General features: G+C 46.5%; 1 protein-coding gene across 1 annotated transcript in view; it reads left to right on the forward strand.

Annotated features, from left to right (window-relative positions):
- The first annotated feature begins 5,592 nt into the window (after positions 1-5,592).
- The window catches only part of LOC119400445 (uncharacterized), a 31,790-nt gene continuing 22,244 nt past the window's right edge, over positions 5,593-15,138 (forward strand). The window contains exons 1-3 of the mRNA XM_037667485.2: positions 5,593-5,799; positions 7,900-9,909; positions 11,944-12,201. Coding sequence (XP_037523413.1) covers positions 7,924-9,909; positions 11,944-12,201 — 2,244 coding nt within the window. The 5' untranslated portion in view covers positions 5,593-5,799; positions 7,900-7,923. The remainder of the gene's footprint in view (positions 5,800-7,899; positions 9,910-11,943; positions 12,202-15,138) is intronic.

A 15,138-nucleotide genomic window follows, 5' to 3' on the forward strand; every position in this document is an offset into this window, starting at 1 on the left:
TCATTCCCATGGTGGCTGAACGATTGCAGCGCCATGGGAATTATGGGAATTTTAGGAAGCTTTATGCCTCTCAGTGCTGGATTTTAAGAAAGCCATCAAGCTTAATTTTGAACACCATTGTATTAAAAGGAAAAGAATGTACCTGGGCAGGTCACGTGATGAGAAGGACAGACATCAGGTGGTCAGTCAGTATGTCGGAATGGATGCCGAGAGATGTGAAACATGGCAAAGGGTTAGGTGGCGCGACTAAGTTAAGGAATTTGGAGGCATAAAATGAAACCAGCTCGCGCTCGGATCGTTGGGAAGGGTCTTCGTTCTGCAATGGATATGAGCTTATAACGACGCTGATGACGATAATCTACGTATAGGAGCATACACTTGTGATGACGTTTCTGGTGCGACATTACTTATGAAACTGTCCAGGAAACCGATTAACACTCTTTCGAGTGATTTGTAGTCTGATGCCCGTGCGCATAAATGAGAAGAAAAAAAATAACAAGTCGCAAACACGCGTCTCATATTCTTGCGGCCGCGACCAAGTTTTATTCAACGAGTAAGTTCAACGTGCGAATAATTTATTGTGCAGCGTAAGTCACGGAATCAATTTTTTTTTCACTAATGAATGTAGCCTAAGTGCAGCACTGCTTCGTAAATCGAGAACACAATCCAAGCATAGCGTCTATTTTTTGTCTCTCTACTTGGGTGTATCATCTTCCAGACAAGAACTCTACCAAAGAAATTACGCAGTGTGCGTATATGAAATTCAAAACGAGATGTCAGTAATATTGATGCATTGAGTATCTCTAAGAGCTGTAAATACTGTAATCCCAACGCGTCGAAAGAAAGGACTTGCTAAAGTGCGAACGTCAATGTTTGGATGCACTGATATTATACAACTTGGGGTGAATTGCGCTAGGACGGGACAACAAACGTGAAAGAAGAATTGTTGTCTGGGCAAGTTGGAATTGCCTATGCCTCTCACAGATGCATCTCAAGGACAACTCACAGAGTCCCTTATGCATTCGCCTAAGACAACTCGAAGGCGAAAGTCAAATTGTTTATCTTCTTCTCTGTCTATGTACTCAACACTGCATTCCTACAGAGAACTACACAAAGAAACTCTCGCGTGTTATTGAAGTGCTTTGTTCTTCTAAATGCTTATTCTTTTTATTATACGTAAGAGTACAGGTGAAGCCGGCGGCTCGAGGCGCCGGCATCTTTTTACGCACATAAGAAGAGGGACGACGACGAAATGTGCCTCTTGCACAGCGCCTTGTTTAAATTTCAGATTATATGATCCGCCCCACTCTTCGCCGATCCCCCCGAGTGGGTAGGTGCCAATCATCCTAGGAGCGTCGTCATCATCGCGTTTTTGCCGATTGTTCATGTTTCTCGCGTAGCCATCGGTATTTCATTACAGAGAAAACTGTCATGAGACCACAACAAGGGCCGCTTTCGGCGCCGTAGTTGTCCGCCGCCGCCGGTGTCCGTAACCGCTATCGCGCAAAATAAGAAAAAAACTAAATAAGAAAAAATATTTGGGATGGAACGAGGTTCGAACCTGGGCCCTCTGCATGGGAGCCCAGTATTCTACCTCAGAGCCGTGCCGGTGCTTGAAACTGCCTTGCAAAAAGACCCATACAGGATTCATATCAGGAAGGAACCAAATTAAAGGGACACTAAAGAGCAAAACGATTTTTCTTGCATCAGTAAAGTAGTCTTCTACAATACGAAAAACACCACGCTTGCTGCGAGAAGACGCTTAATAAGCGAGAAAACGCGCAAAAACAAAATACGGGTGGCGACGCCACCTTGGAATTCCCGCACCATTTGCCGTGACGTCACATATTTCTGACGGCTCCTGCTTGGGCCTACGTAGTTCCTAATCGGTTAAATCGAAGTACATTGTCCTCTGGGGGGGGCCAGAGACTTGACATAACGAGTATGTGGTAATTTCGTCGAGCCAGTGGCACCAAAATACGTTAAATGCTCTTTGAAATCTTTTACGTCACTAATTACAAAGTTCGGGGCGAAATTTAAAAATGAAACTTTGAACTTGGTTTTCTCCTCTAATAATATACCTATGGTGGTGAAATAAACTACACAAGAGTTCTCCGAGCACACTTTATCAATCTAAACCAATTCATTGTTTCTCTTTAGTGTCCCTTTAACATATGTAATGTAGTGTGGTAGAAGAGTAAAATAACAACCAGGCATCACACAACGCGAATTCTGTTACAGGGCGTCACACAATGCGAATTGAGCAACGAGTGGGTTGAATGCTTCCAACCCATTACAAAGGGCTCTGCCAAAATTCTTCACCGTCATCAGCCACAACGTCAACAAAGTGCGCATAATGCCTTACAGGTGTTTAGTGGGTACCACGGTTCTCCGCAGAATGGCGAAAAATTGCATAGTGACTGCTTCCCTACTTCACAAAAATTATGATGATTTATAGCGTAGTGGGTTCCTCGGAAGTGCACTTCTATTGGTTGCTAAGGAAGCCCATCAGGCTCCCATGATCCATTTCCTCAGGGTGTCAATAAAGTTCATTCTCTTCTCTTTCTCTCTCTCTCTTTTTTATGTTAACGAATGTTATAAAGCGTGGTGGGAGAGTTAAATAACGACTGGGCGTCACACAATGCGAATTACGTCGTTTAAAGCTTCCAACCCATTACAAACGGCTCAGCCATAATTCTTCATCGTCATCAACCGTCGCATCAACAAAGTGAACAAAATGCCTTACAGATGGTACCTCGCTTCTCCACAGAATGACGAGTAATGTCGTGGTGGGTGCTTCCCAACTTGACAAATATTATGATGTGTGGCGTAGTGGGTACGTTGCATTTGTACTTGTATTAGTAATCACAAGAGAGTTTATAACGGGCTCTAGAAATGCCGCTCTACCAGCTTTCGCTGTGACTGTGCTGCGCTTTCCGCGCAGGCCTGGCTTTATTTCTTTTTTTTTTTTTTGCTATGCTGTAAATGGACCCTCCAGGCATGCCGCCGCCGTCAGCGGGCCTTTCAAGGAAATGGAACAGCGAACTCAGCGACGCCGGCAGTGAGTCTACCGAGCTGTACTCGGCGAGTAGTGACGATTCCGACGATGACTTCACGCCTGTTTACAGTCGTAAGCCAAAACGAAGATCTCTCGGTGCTTCACCCCTTTCAACCGCATCTACTGTGAAGTCGAAGGTGGCTTCAACGAACTACACCATCTTACTTGTGCCAATTACGCCATCGGACAATCTGACACCTGAACCGGCAGACCATCTCGAGAAAACTCGAGTCTCCGGTGCTAAACGAAATCAAGGATGCTCGAGTCAACCCCAGCAAGAATGTCTTGGCCATCGAAGTTATACACCAGGCATCTCTGCTTGCTCTGACCAGAGTCACAGACTTCGACGGTATCAATGTACGAGCTCACATTCCATTTAGCAAGGACATGGTGGGAGGTGTAATATTCAACGTCGACATCTACATTCCTTGTGGCGACCTTCCATTGCTGATCAAGTCAGTTAGTGACCACAGCAACACCGCCCAAGCCTCACGTCTGTGCAACTGACGTTGCGTAAAGAGTGTCTTCAAAGGCGACACAATGCCAGCCCACGTGAAGGTGAGACACTTTCGTCACGTGGTCCGTCCATTTAGATGTGAGCGGAGTTTGCAGAAACGTGGTTATCTGCCCCCGCTGTGCAGAGCCACACAATGCGGGATCCTGCTGAGAAACCGCCCTGAAATGTCCCGGACTGCCATGACTCGCATGAAGCGTCATCAAGAGATTGTCAGTTAGTGAAACCAGAATGCAGTGTCTTGAAACAGATGGTACGGGACGGCTCAACGCGCAAACAGGCTGCTCATATTGTGATAAATAGACAACGACGCTCGCGTCGGCGACGAAGGTCTAGGGCTACTGCTGCCCAGTGTGGGCGGATACCGCGATCTCCTACTCCGGCAGACCGTCAGACCTCTCCAAAGCCACAGCTACCACCCCTGCCGCCACCAACACCGCCCGAAGCATTACAGCTGGAGAGCCGAAAAGATGCAAAGGCTTTGAAAGCAGCGGCGGATGCCACGTGGCCCTCACTACCACCCCTGCGCACTCATAAAGAGCCGGTGCAGAATGCCCCGCAATGTGCATCATCGCCCACAGATGATTTCCATGACGAAAACCGACAAATCCTCGCCGTGTTGAGTGTCTCATGACCATCATGCGTACTCTCCTCAACGGAATGACAACTCCATCATCTCAATGCGCCCTGCAAGTTCTGGATTCCTCGGAGCCAGTCCTAGCAAGCCTTTGTTAACATCTCGGATTCCAGACTACTTTTAGACAACCGCAGAGGGATTGGTCTTAAGAATTTCTCGGTAGGGACTGTCTAAGTGTGCGCGACGAACGCCGACATGCGTGTTCGCGTATCAGTTGTTCTCTCTTTCCTCCTTGCTTACTACATTCTTTCTCTTCCCTCCCCCCGCGTAGGGTAGCAAACCGGGTGCACCATGGTTAACCTCCCTGCCTTTCCTTTGCCTCTTTCTCTCTCTTTCTCTTAATAAATAAAAAGCTGAAACCTGATTCTGGTGGTACGTATTCGTGCTTGAAAAGAGCTACTCTTGTTAGGCCAAAACTAGAGCATGCTGGCATATTCCGGGAACCTTATAGTAACTGTAACGTTTACAGTATTGAGCGTATTCAAAATAAGGCTGCAAGATATATATTTTTAAATAAGTAAGCATTATACTCAAGCTCTAAATGCATGGAAGCTAATAAAGTGCAGCTATTACAGGTACTCACAGGTAAGAAGGCAAGAACTTAGGCTAGCATTTCTCTCTCTACATTACACCAACGAATTATCTGTAGATTCAATCTCAAAGTTATCCCCTTTAACTGGTCACACGATCTCCAGCTGTTCGGCGCACTCGCCGCACCATCTAGTGACTCCGCACCGCGATAATGTCGCCTTGGTTGTGCGGGCAACCGCGACGGCGTCGTGGAAAGCTAGCGCCACCTTTTATGGCGTGTTTCAAGAAAAGAACGGCGGGAAAGTTTGAACGCGACTCTACAATTCGTCATCAGAGTTTGTGGACGGGCGTCCCTTCTTACCCTGTAACGTTGTTCAATTGCACTAGAAGTGCCACTTCGGGATGATACGAATGCGGTGGGATTTTCTCTGTTTTTCTAGCCTTGACTAGAGTACCGCCTCCTAATTCACTGCCAATGACTGCAATTTTCCGCGAAGTTTTACCGAAAGGTTGTTTTTGTCTGCCTTTTTGCTTATCCCTTAGGACAATTCGGGCGGACAAGCACAAACAAGTGTTACCGACGTAGCGGTCTCACAGTCGTCAGGCAACGAGGGAAATCTCGATATCCTTGTTGTCGCTGTCGCGGCGTCTAACAGCGTCGTAAAGATTGTGGCTCCACGCTCTCTTTAGGCAATCACTGCGACGGGGATTACCTGCTCCCGTGGACGCCATCGTGCAAGCAAATGTTTTCCCGTCTTTTCTTGCGCTCGTCTTTCAAAAGGAGCAATCACACATGCGTGTGTTTCGTCACATCCTGTTTCAATGAGCTTCCGCTTGGACGGCACTTGCTCCACTCTCCCTGTTTACTTAAGAAGCTCCCGGACTCGACCAAGTTGATCTTTATTCTAACGGAGCCATCTCGAGTCGTTAGCGGATATTTGCATAGATATGCCGAACACTGCGGATTAACAGCAGTAAAGACAATAGCATCGTCTCGAACGCTGGCTCACTCGTGCCAGGGTGGGTTCCGAGTCAGCTAGGAAGCGCTCAGCAGCTGAGGTAAGCGGTTTCTTTCTCCATTTTTCTCTCCTCAAACATCTTGGCCACTTATGCCAGAAATTCGCCGCTTGTCCTGCTGCATTTTTAGTTCTTCTGTGTAGGCAGATGTATTTTATAAGGAATAAAAGCCATTTCCTACAATCGTTACTTCTCAGGAACGAAAGGCGTGCCAACTCTACGAGGCTACATTAAAGTGTCGAGTTGGGCTTGTTGGTACATAATTGCGGCACACTGCAGCGCAAAAAAAAAAAAAAACAAAAAACACGAACGATCTTTATCGTTCGTGTTCCGTCCTTTTTTTTTTTTTTTTTGTACTGCAGTGTGCCAGAATCTACGGGGCTACATTGGCGCGGTAGTTGTCAGCAATACGAAAGAATCCGAAAACGAGTTACCGTGAGTGAAGCCGAATAATTTTCCACTGGCGTTTTTAGTCACAGCAGAACCCAATAATTGCTGGCTTATGTAGCGCATACTTTGACTACACGAAAAATACATGGGACACTTGTCGCTGGAGCCAACGTTTCGACAAACGGACTTGTCTTCTTCAAGGCTGCAGCTGCTTCTTAGCCTGCAACGTTTGCTCCAGCGAAGCCACGTGGGCCGAGGATTTTTCATCGCTTCAAGGTTCCATCTTCCCCTGAAATTCTGTCTTATTTAGATCTTTTGATTGACATTATCAAACCAGTGTAAGCGACACGTTCGTGGCAATCTATGACAACAGTCCTTTCGACATAAAGGCAAAACAAACAGGCACACAAAACAGGACGCGCGTATTGTCATGCTTTCAATTCATGAAGAAATATTCCGTATGGGATAGGGTGTCAATTGTTCAGAGGCTGAATATATTGAAAATTGGCCTAAGTTATTAATAATTATGTGGGTAATTACGTCATACATTCTGTTTCTTAAACGCTATGTTTCATCAATAGACTTGCCGCTAAAAGACTCAATAGCATGTATTGACACCCTAATCTCTCAAGCGAAGTATTGCTGCATCATGTGCTCAGAAATAGCACATTTGTCTTTCAATGCACTGAAACGTACAAGTTTCTCTGTACAAACACGATAGTGAACGTCTTATCCGCATACAGTGTTATTGGCAACAGAATAAGTGTTCTTGCACGAATCAGCCAAAGGTGTCGAGCGGTTACGCATAACGGTACTCTTTCTTGCCGATTTCAGAAGGCGAAAGCGACCACGGCTCATTGAAAGCATCAGAAAGATGCATAAATGTTCGCTACATATGCAGAACCTTATTCCGTTTTCCCCTTTCATAACCGACACCATTTGGCTTTGAGATCTCTCTCAATTTGCGTAAGAACCTCTATTTGTGTTCACGCCACTAGATAGTACAGTATCCTCTTTCTTGTACGATTCTCCCATTTGACTGAAACCGCGTTGATGTCCCTTCAGCATGAACTGTCTATCATATACATAACTATAGAATAATGAGAGATTTCGCACGCGCCTAAAGCACGTTTCTTTGCAACATCACGTGTCTTGCGAGCGCTTATGTGCATGAATCAAACCACATTTCGAAAGTACTAGTACTACCATTTAAAGTAAGTGTACATCGCATGCACCCGATAAGAGTTAATTCACACCGTATGATGATTCGAGGACTCTCCAAACTGCATCCGCTACGTCAGGGCGGTTTGTCGGCCCACTGACCTTAGAGTGCTGCATTTCGGTCATTTGTCTCTAGTATGGGCCCACAAAGTTATCTTAGAACTATTACTGCTGGTAGGCCCACAAGTCAGTGAAGGCACCCTCGTGTTTTTTGAGGACGATGGGATTCTGCCTCTTTTGTGATGCAGTCCCGTACGCTGAAGTGAATTCACTGGCTTTTCTTTTTCTCTTCCCTCCTCTCTCATCTTCCTGTTTCCCTTCCGCAGTGTAGGGTAGCCAACCGGAAGGTTTTCTGGTTAACCCCCCTGTCTTCTCCTTTTCCTTCATTATACTACTGGTGCTGCATATTACAAGGGCCCTGCTCCGGAACTTTACTTGTACATTTCGAAGTCACGAATGAATACACGTACAAACCAGCTTAGTCTATGTGCCTCCGTAGTTACTGTTACATTTATTGTGCTGTCTTTGCAGAAATCGAAACTCGCTGGTTCCGGAATGGCGAAGCTCTGCGTTGCACTGGGACTGTGCGCCGCGGCGGCCTTCTTTTCACTTTCCCAATTTGCAACACGGCGAGGCAGGCAGGGTGATGACATCAAAGCCTTGTGTACATGGCTAACCAGTTCTTCCGTGCCAGAGAGAGTAAGGCAGTGGGCACTGACGTCACCACTCCTAGATTGCGCTGCTCTGTTGTCGCAGCAACAAGTGGTGCCGTCAGCGCCATCCGTTGCTACGTCGACAGAAGAAGACGTATACAAGATGGTATTCCCAGCAACGACGGAATTTTCTACAGATTCGCTGCCCTTAAGTTATGAAGAATTTACGTCTACAAGACTCCAAGAAGAACGGGTAGAGGAAACGACTACAATGCTCAGTTATACAACAGTCATGGCGCTTGAAAATGAACAGACTACAGATGCGGAGGCGTCAACGCAGTTGTTCGCCGACTCCTCGACTTCACACAACGATGCTTTGACATCCGCTCATACAATCCACGTTTCATCGCAGATAGAAGAGTATCAGACGGGGTGGAGTGGGAAAGCTACACATCCAGAAGCTGAATTAACTGCTGAGCGAAAAGATGACACACAAGAATCTTTGGCTGAAGATTATGCGATTGTAAATCAAGATCCTCGGACAACGGCTGACCCTACTGTCGCCGACAAAAATGCGAAGTTCGAACGAGAAAGACTGACGCCTAAACCAGCGATCACAGCAGACAATAATCAAGGTAGACAGGCAGCACTGCCAACAGTACTTCCACTCCAGTCTTCAAATGGTGCACATCGAGAGATAACGACATTTTCAAACTTAGCTATCGCACCTCAGCAGAAAGAAAACACGAATGACATGGCTACCACAGAGTTTGAAGTTAATCCGCAAACAGATGATCAATTCAACACATTTTTTTCTGTAGGTGGGACGACAGGAGATGACCATGCGACGAATGAGTTTATTGCTACAGAGATATCATACGCGAATATTGAACAGAAAGAAACACAAAGTACCATACACCCTGGTCTGCTCACTCATATGAGGCAAGGCGACGAACAACTGTTTTCAACACCGACAACACCACTCAAACCTGACATGGAAGACAAGACCACCTCACTGCCAGTGGTACTTTTATCAACTCTGAGTAAACACGAAGAAGACCCCTATGTCAGCGTTTCAATGTCTGACAAACCATCGCAGCCTTCTACAGAGCTCCCTGGGGCCTCTAAACCAAGTCTTGAGGCAGTGGTCGAAGACGAAACAACAACAGCGCCGCTGCAGCCTAATGCAGTGACAGTGGAACCAGACAAAAATACCGCGACTCCCGATTCTGTGTCAAGCCATCTTGCTCAACAGCTTGAATCCGACATCACCGTGCCCTACGATTTTGTCCAGCATCACGACGAGAGAGACACGAGTGAAACAACATCGAATCTCCCCTTTTATACATCGCCGGTCCCGATCACAATAATGTCAACAGTGTCTGATATTGTCACTATATCAGAAGATCATACTTCTACGACCCTACCACTGCCCGAGTCACCCAGCTATTCGAATGATAAGTACAATGCGGATCCAACAGCTCTTGATACGCCAGCTCCAGCTGTTGAAACAGTGGAGAATACGACAACTGAGAAGCTTACCACTGAATCTCAAGAAGAGACGTCACACGCGTCGCTATCACTGCTCGAACATTCTAGCTCGTTTAAGCAGCTAGGTGACACGACAGCAGTTATTGCGTCCTCTCTAGCAAATGTCGAAAAGGCAACAACTACGGAGCCCACACCCGAGGAGCCCGAAGGACCGAAGATGGTCTGCTACTTCCCCGCGTGGTCTTTCTTCCGGCAAGGCCGCGGTCATTACACTCCAGAGGACATTGACCCCCACCTGTGTACACACATAATCTACGGATCCACGTCCTTGGACAACGACTCACTTCATCTCGCCAGCGCTGACTACATTGCAGACGGGAAGTTACACTTACTGAATGTAAGTACCCCGATTTTACGGATGTACCGTCTTCTGAGTGACGAATGTTTTTCTACAGCGGAGCTGTAAGCTGTGTCGATGTCGTTCGCAGCATAGCCAAGCCGGGAGAGGGCGCACAGCGAGAGGGAAAGCATATCATAACGAGGTTGGGAAAGGGATGCCAGGGTGACGTGTAGGGAGGGAGTAAAGCACAGTAAAGCAATGTAGTGTCAAGGCAAGGAATGCGAAGGGGGGAGGAAGACGGCGTCGGGCTTTCGTCGCCGAGGCTTTCCCTCAGCTACGCTGTCCATTGGTGTTTGCGATGGTAAAGCCACGCCTAGAATTGTCGACATTAGCATATTATACGTATACGAAACGCACATGAATCATTTCGTCCCACTGTGATCTTTAGCATGCGTCGTAATAGTGCGAGACATTGGCAGTTACAGAAAAGCTGCGTGTTCGGCGTGTTGGTAAAAGTACGTGAACAGCGTTAGCGAAACGGAAGACCGCAAGAACGACTCAAAAGCAAAAAAAAAAAAAAAAACTTAACCGACTGTTCTTTGCGTCCGCCTATTCTGTCCTCCAGCGCTGGAATATTTTCTATAATATTGGCAGCCTTGCTTCAATGGACTTCGTCGGGGAAGCCGAGAACTCATGGCGACATTTCGAAAAGCAAAACTTAGCCTTCTGCAGGGATACTTCAGGCTAATTGGTTATTGTGGATCGCAACTAGAGCATGTGACAAGCCGTTCTTTTCTAGGTGTTATATTTCATAAACATTTAAGCTGGTCAGAGCACATAAATAAGGTCCGCACCAAGGTTGCACGCTCTGTTGGTTTACTACGACGAATCCGATGCTATGTGCCTGTCAAGCTCGTCAGACAATTGTACTTTTCACTTGTACATTCGCACCTTAGCTACGGCTTATTAGTATGGGGGAACGGAAACGAAACCGACATAGATAAACTGGCAGTGCTACAACGTCGAGCTGTTCGTTTGCTTAACTCTTCAAATGAATACATAGGGTCTTCTAAATTAATGATGCGCTACAATATCCTTAACATTAGAAACTCTTACAGAGCGAAGATTTGCATTCGGCTGTTTAAAGAAGTTTCCAGTAGCTTTGAGACATTTTCAAATCGGTACCTCAGTCGAGACACAGGATACAGTTTACGCCACACATCAGTAGTAATAAAGAAGGCCAGGACAAACTATGGTATGCAAACCATTGAGTATGAAACTATGTCTTTATTTAATATGTATCCTAACGTTCTTGAAATAGCCAGAAATTGTAAAACAATTCATGAATTTAAACATCTAATAATGAACATGTTTCTTGCTTCGGAAGTGGATGTGTTGTATAAATGTTAATATGTTTGGTTACTGCATTAGTAATGGTACTGTGTTACTGTTAGCGAGCATTACTGGTCACTGCATTATTCATTATCTACTTGTTGTTATTACTGCATTAGTGATTATGTTCTGCTACTATGTCATTACTGTCATTATGCTATTACTGTAAATAGTGACCGTGTTCTTACTGTACTAGTGATTATGTTCTTGTTAATTGATCATGTTCTAGAGAAATCGGAACTTTCGACTCCGCTGTCTCTGCTGCCCCAGCGAGGTAAGGCCTAGTCAGGGGGTTTAAGTCCTCCTCTTGCCTTGCCTCGCGGGTAAACCCTGTATGTGTTATGCCCAAATAAAGTTTACTTAAATAGTGTTCAAATATTGAAGCAATTTTGAAAATAGCCACTTAAAGGCATTTCTAGGCATCTAGGCACAAACATCAATATAGGCATTTATAGGCACCTTAGAAACACTATAAAAGCCCTTGTTAACCCTCGATTCATGCTCATATATCAAAGTGGGGCGATAGGAGCGCAATGAACAAAAATGGGCATTTGCCTAAAATCCGTTCTGTAATAAGGAGCCTCTCGCAAAAGCGTAAGCTCTCAGTGTAAGCTTACTCTTTCGCGTAAGTTCTCTTTTTTTTTTTTGTAAACGTTCTGTGCTCGCACCGACTGTTTGCCCTTTTGTTCTCCCCCATAGAGGACGCTAGCTCTGAAGGCCATAAACCGTCGGCTGAAAGTGCTGCTCTCTCTGGGAGGCTGGAAGCACGGCCCCGACGAGGACTACAAGTGTTCCAGGTTCGCCTCCAATGCCACTGCCAGGCGCAGGTTCGTCCACCACGCGGCGACTTTCGTGGCCGAGCACCGCTTCGATGGCCTCAACGTTGACTGGGCAAGCTTCGGCGGCGACGAATGCGACGACGTGTCAGACAAGAGGAACTTCGTATTGCTTCTGCAGGTCAGGCTTAAGTGCAACTTTCGTTCCAACTCGCACCTACTGGCCCCTAAAGATGTAAAGGCTAAAGAAGTCCGCCAATACAAGCGAAGATTTATAACAGGAAGTCATCAAGTTTTTCATCGCTTCAAAATTTCATCTTGAACCTACCCAGCTTACAGTTTCCCTTCATTGGAGAGAGGGCCCTCATAAGGCGGCGATATATATATATATATATATATATATATATATAGATATATATATATATATATATTGTGAAAGACTTCGTACTACAATATAGGGAACAAATATTTATTTTGCCCTGACAGTTTCGGCTGGAGGACCAGCCTTCTTCAGAGGATGTAAGTGAAATGAAACGGCCATTGCCGAACCCGCTGCACAAGGGCCGCCCACCCAGTTTGGGGGCCAGAGAATACTTTCAAAAAAAGAAAAAAACACGGTTGACCCCTCCGTCATAGGAATCGGACTAACACGAAAGTAAAGCGTGCCCTTACAGAAGTAACTGAATGCTTACTGTACATTGATATAAGAGAGTTTGCACAATGTATATTGATGTCTGGCAGCTAATGGCGCCGTTTAACGTGTATGCACCCACTTTGATGATTGGTGGTACATCTCCATCCCGACGACTAACGTCCATGTTAAATGATTAAACAAACCCTTGTGGTAGCTGCAGTAGTTAACGGTGAAAGCGTAATCAGTGAACGAGGTGTGATAGCCAGAAGAGCGACGCATATTGGACGCAGAGCTTGGTCGCCATCCCGCAGCATGTTAAAATGTGATTGAAGACCCACGGCCGCACTAGAGAGAAACGCAAAGCGCGTCGTGTCGCCCCGGTAGCACGACCGCAATTTTTCTCGGGGCGAGCGCGACAACGGGGAACGCGGGGTTACAGCCAGGTGAGGCAGGCGTGCGTCGCAAAGCTATTTTTGTTTTGTATTAGCGTGATGCTGGGTGAGGCCGACGCTTTTACGACGCTTGGGCAAAGGTCGTCACCTCGCGGTGTGTTAAGCCATTGAAAAAATTGAACTTCGATTGAAAACGCGCCGAATGGGACGGACGCGTAACGCGTTGCAGGTGCTAGTCGCGGAGGCCACAGCAATGACGAATTACTTTGCCTTACCCCTCCCAGAGGTCAACACCACCCAGCCGACCGGGAGAGTGGTAGATATAAAAGGCGCGTTCGTAAAGCCTCCAGAGCCTGTGACCGTGGCGCAGTGGATAGCGTGCCCGGCATCTGTTGTTGCGGACCGAGCGGTCGTGGGTTCGATGCCAGTTGACGGCACCTTTTTTTCTTTGCCATCTGATTGTGTATATTTTTCGACGTCATTTCCGTGACGGAAATACGTCACTGAAGTCTTGGTGGACCCCGGCATAAAACACTTTCGTGTTAAAAAAGGAAGCAAAAACTCACGAAGGAAGCAACAGTAACAAAACGAGGGAGGGAAAGAACAGCGGGAGGAGAGGCGGCGGGCTATGCCCGTCTTATCTTCGTACGGTAGATAAGAAGCGGTGTGAGCAAGGGGAAAAGACAAATGTCGCTTCTATTTATATATATATATCCGCTTTATATATATATATAGATCCGCTTTCGCGGTCGTATTATCCAATATTGGGAAAAAATGTGACAGAAACGCATAAAAATGCATTATTTCCAAGGGTTGTTGGCAGGGAATAAAAACAAAAGCGTATTAGGCCGAAAAAAGGATTATGCAGAATCGTATCAAAGAGATTCCACTCTCTATAAATATGCTAAAGATGAAGAGTTAAAGGGCCCCTCACCAGGTTTGACAATTTTGAGCCGACGAGCGCAATGCATGCACTAGGCGTTCACGATTATGTCTGCCAAAATTTGCAACGCTACGCGCCGCGTAAATGGGTCAAATTTCAAGCTGAACGCTGCTTGCCCTTCTTCTCGCGTCCACGCGCCCAGAGAATGAGGGGATGACGTACATGAGAGAATGGCCCTGCGTAGATAGTAGTGCTGTGACGTCGCTCCTCTACGTAGACGACTGTGCTCTGACGTCGCCAACAGTAGCACGTGACACTGCGATAATTATTTGACACGACGCGTAGTTTTTGTAATTTGTTGCTTGAATGGATGAATAAAACTTGAGAGCAATAATAAAACACACAAACGGAATGTGTGCATTTTCTTTTTACATTTTTACTGCGAATCGCAGCGAGATTCGAGGCTAATCTACCTCCGTTTCGCACGCGTTCGTGTTCTCGCGCTTTGCGCATCGTGCAGACGCCACCCTTTAACTAGATGTTCATGCGGCACACCGCTAGTCTCGCGTCCGTACAAATGTTGCAGCTTTCGCGCTCAGTAATAGGTTGAAAGCCAAGTGATCGGCGAGGGCGCATTCGGCATAACTTGCAGAGATGAAGCGCAAAGAACGCCGCCACAACACCGCTCGCGTCTCGGGGGCTCGGGCTGGTTCGGGCGCGTCATGCGCTCGTGACATTTTGTGCGCATGACGTGATCATGCGTATGCGTTATGTGATCCTTCCTCTCGCGTGGCGAAGAGGGCAGGGAAGGGATTTGGCTTGCGAAGGCTACGCGGGGCGAGCGGCAAGGGTTTGCAGCTCGCCTCCTCGCATCATGGTTTCGCGCCGCTACAAATTATTGTTTTTCTCAGCTTCTAACCGACCGATTAGAAAAATTCTTGTGGCATAATGCCCTTTATTGGGCTCGCAACAACTTGCAATGTCTAACTAAAATTCGCTGGGTCACCTGGTGAGGGGCCCTTTAACCCCTTGAGGGTTTTCGCCGTACATGTACGGCAGAAGCTTCCTGGTACCAAAGGGTTTTCGTCGTACATGTACGGCATAGCGTTTATTTTTAAAACGCGCGCCTTTGTCGATCATTTCTCTCGCTTGGCATGTGCTTCCACACTTCGGGAATACGTGGAATTTTTGTCATGCGCCAATGTCTCT

The sequence above is a fragment of the Rhipicephalus sanguineus genome, chromosome 7 (assembly GCF_013339695.2).
Source record: "Rhipicephalus sanguineus isolate Rsan-2018 chromosome 7, BIME_Rsan_1.4, whole genome shotgun sequence".
Lineage (NCBI taxonomy): Eukaryota > Metazoa > Arthropoda > Arachnida > Ixodida > Ixodidae > Rhipicephalus > Rhipicephalus sanguineus.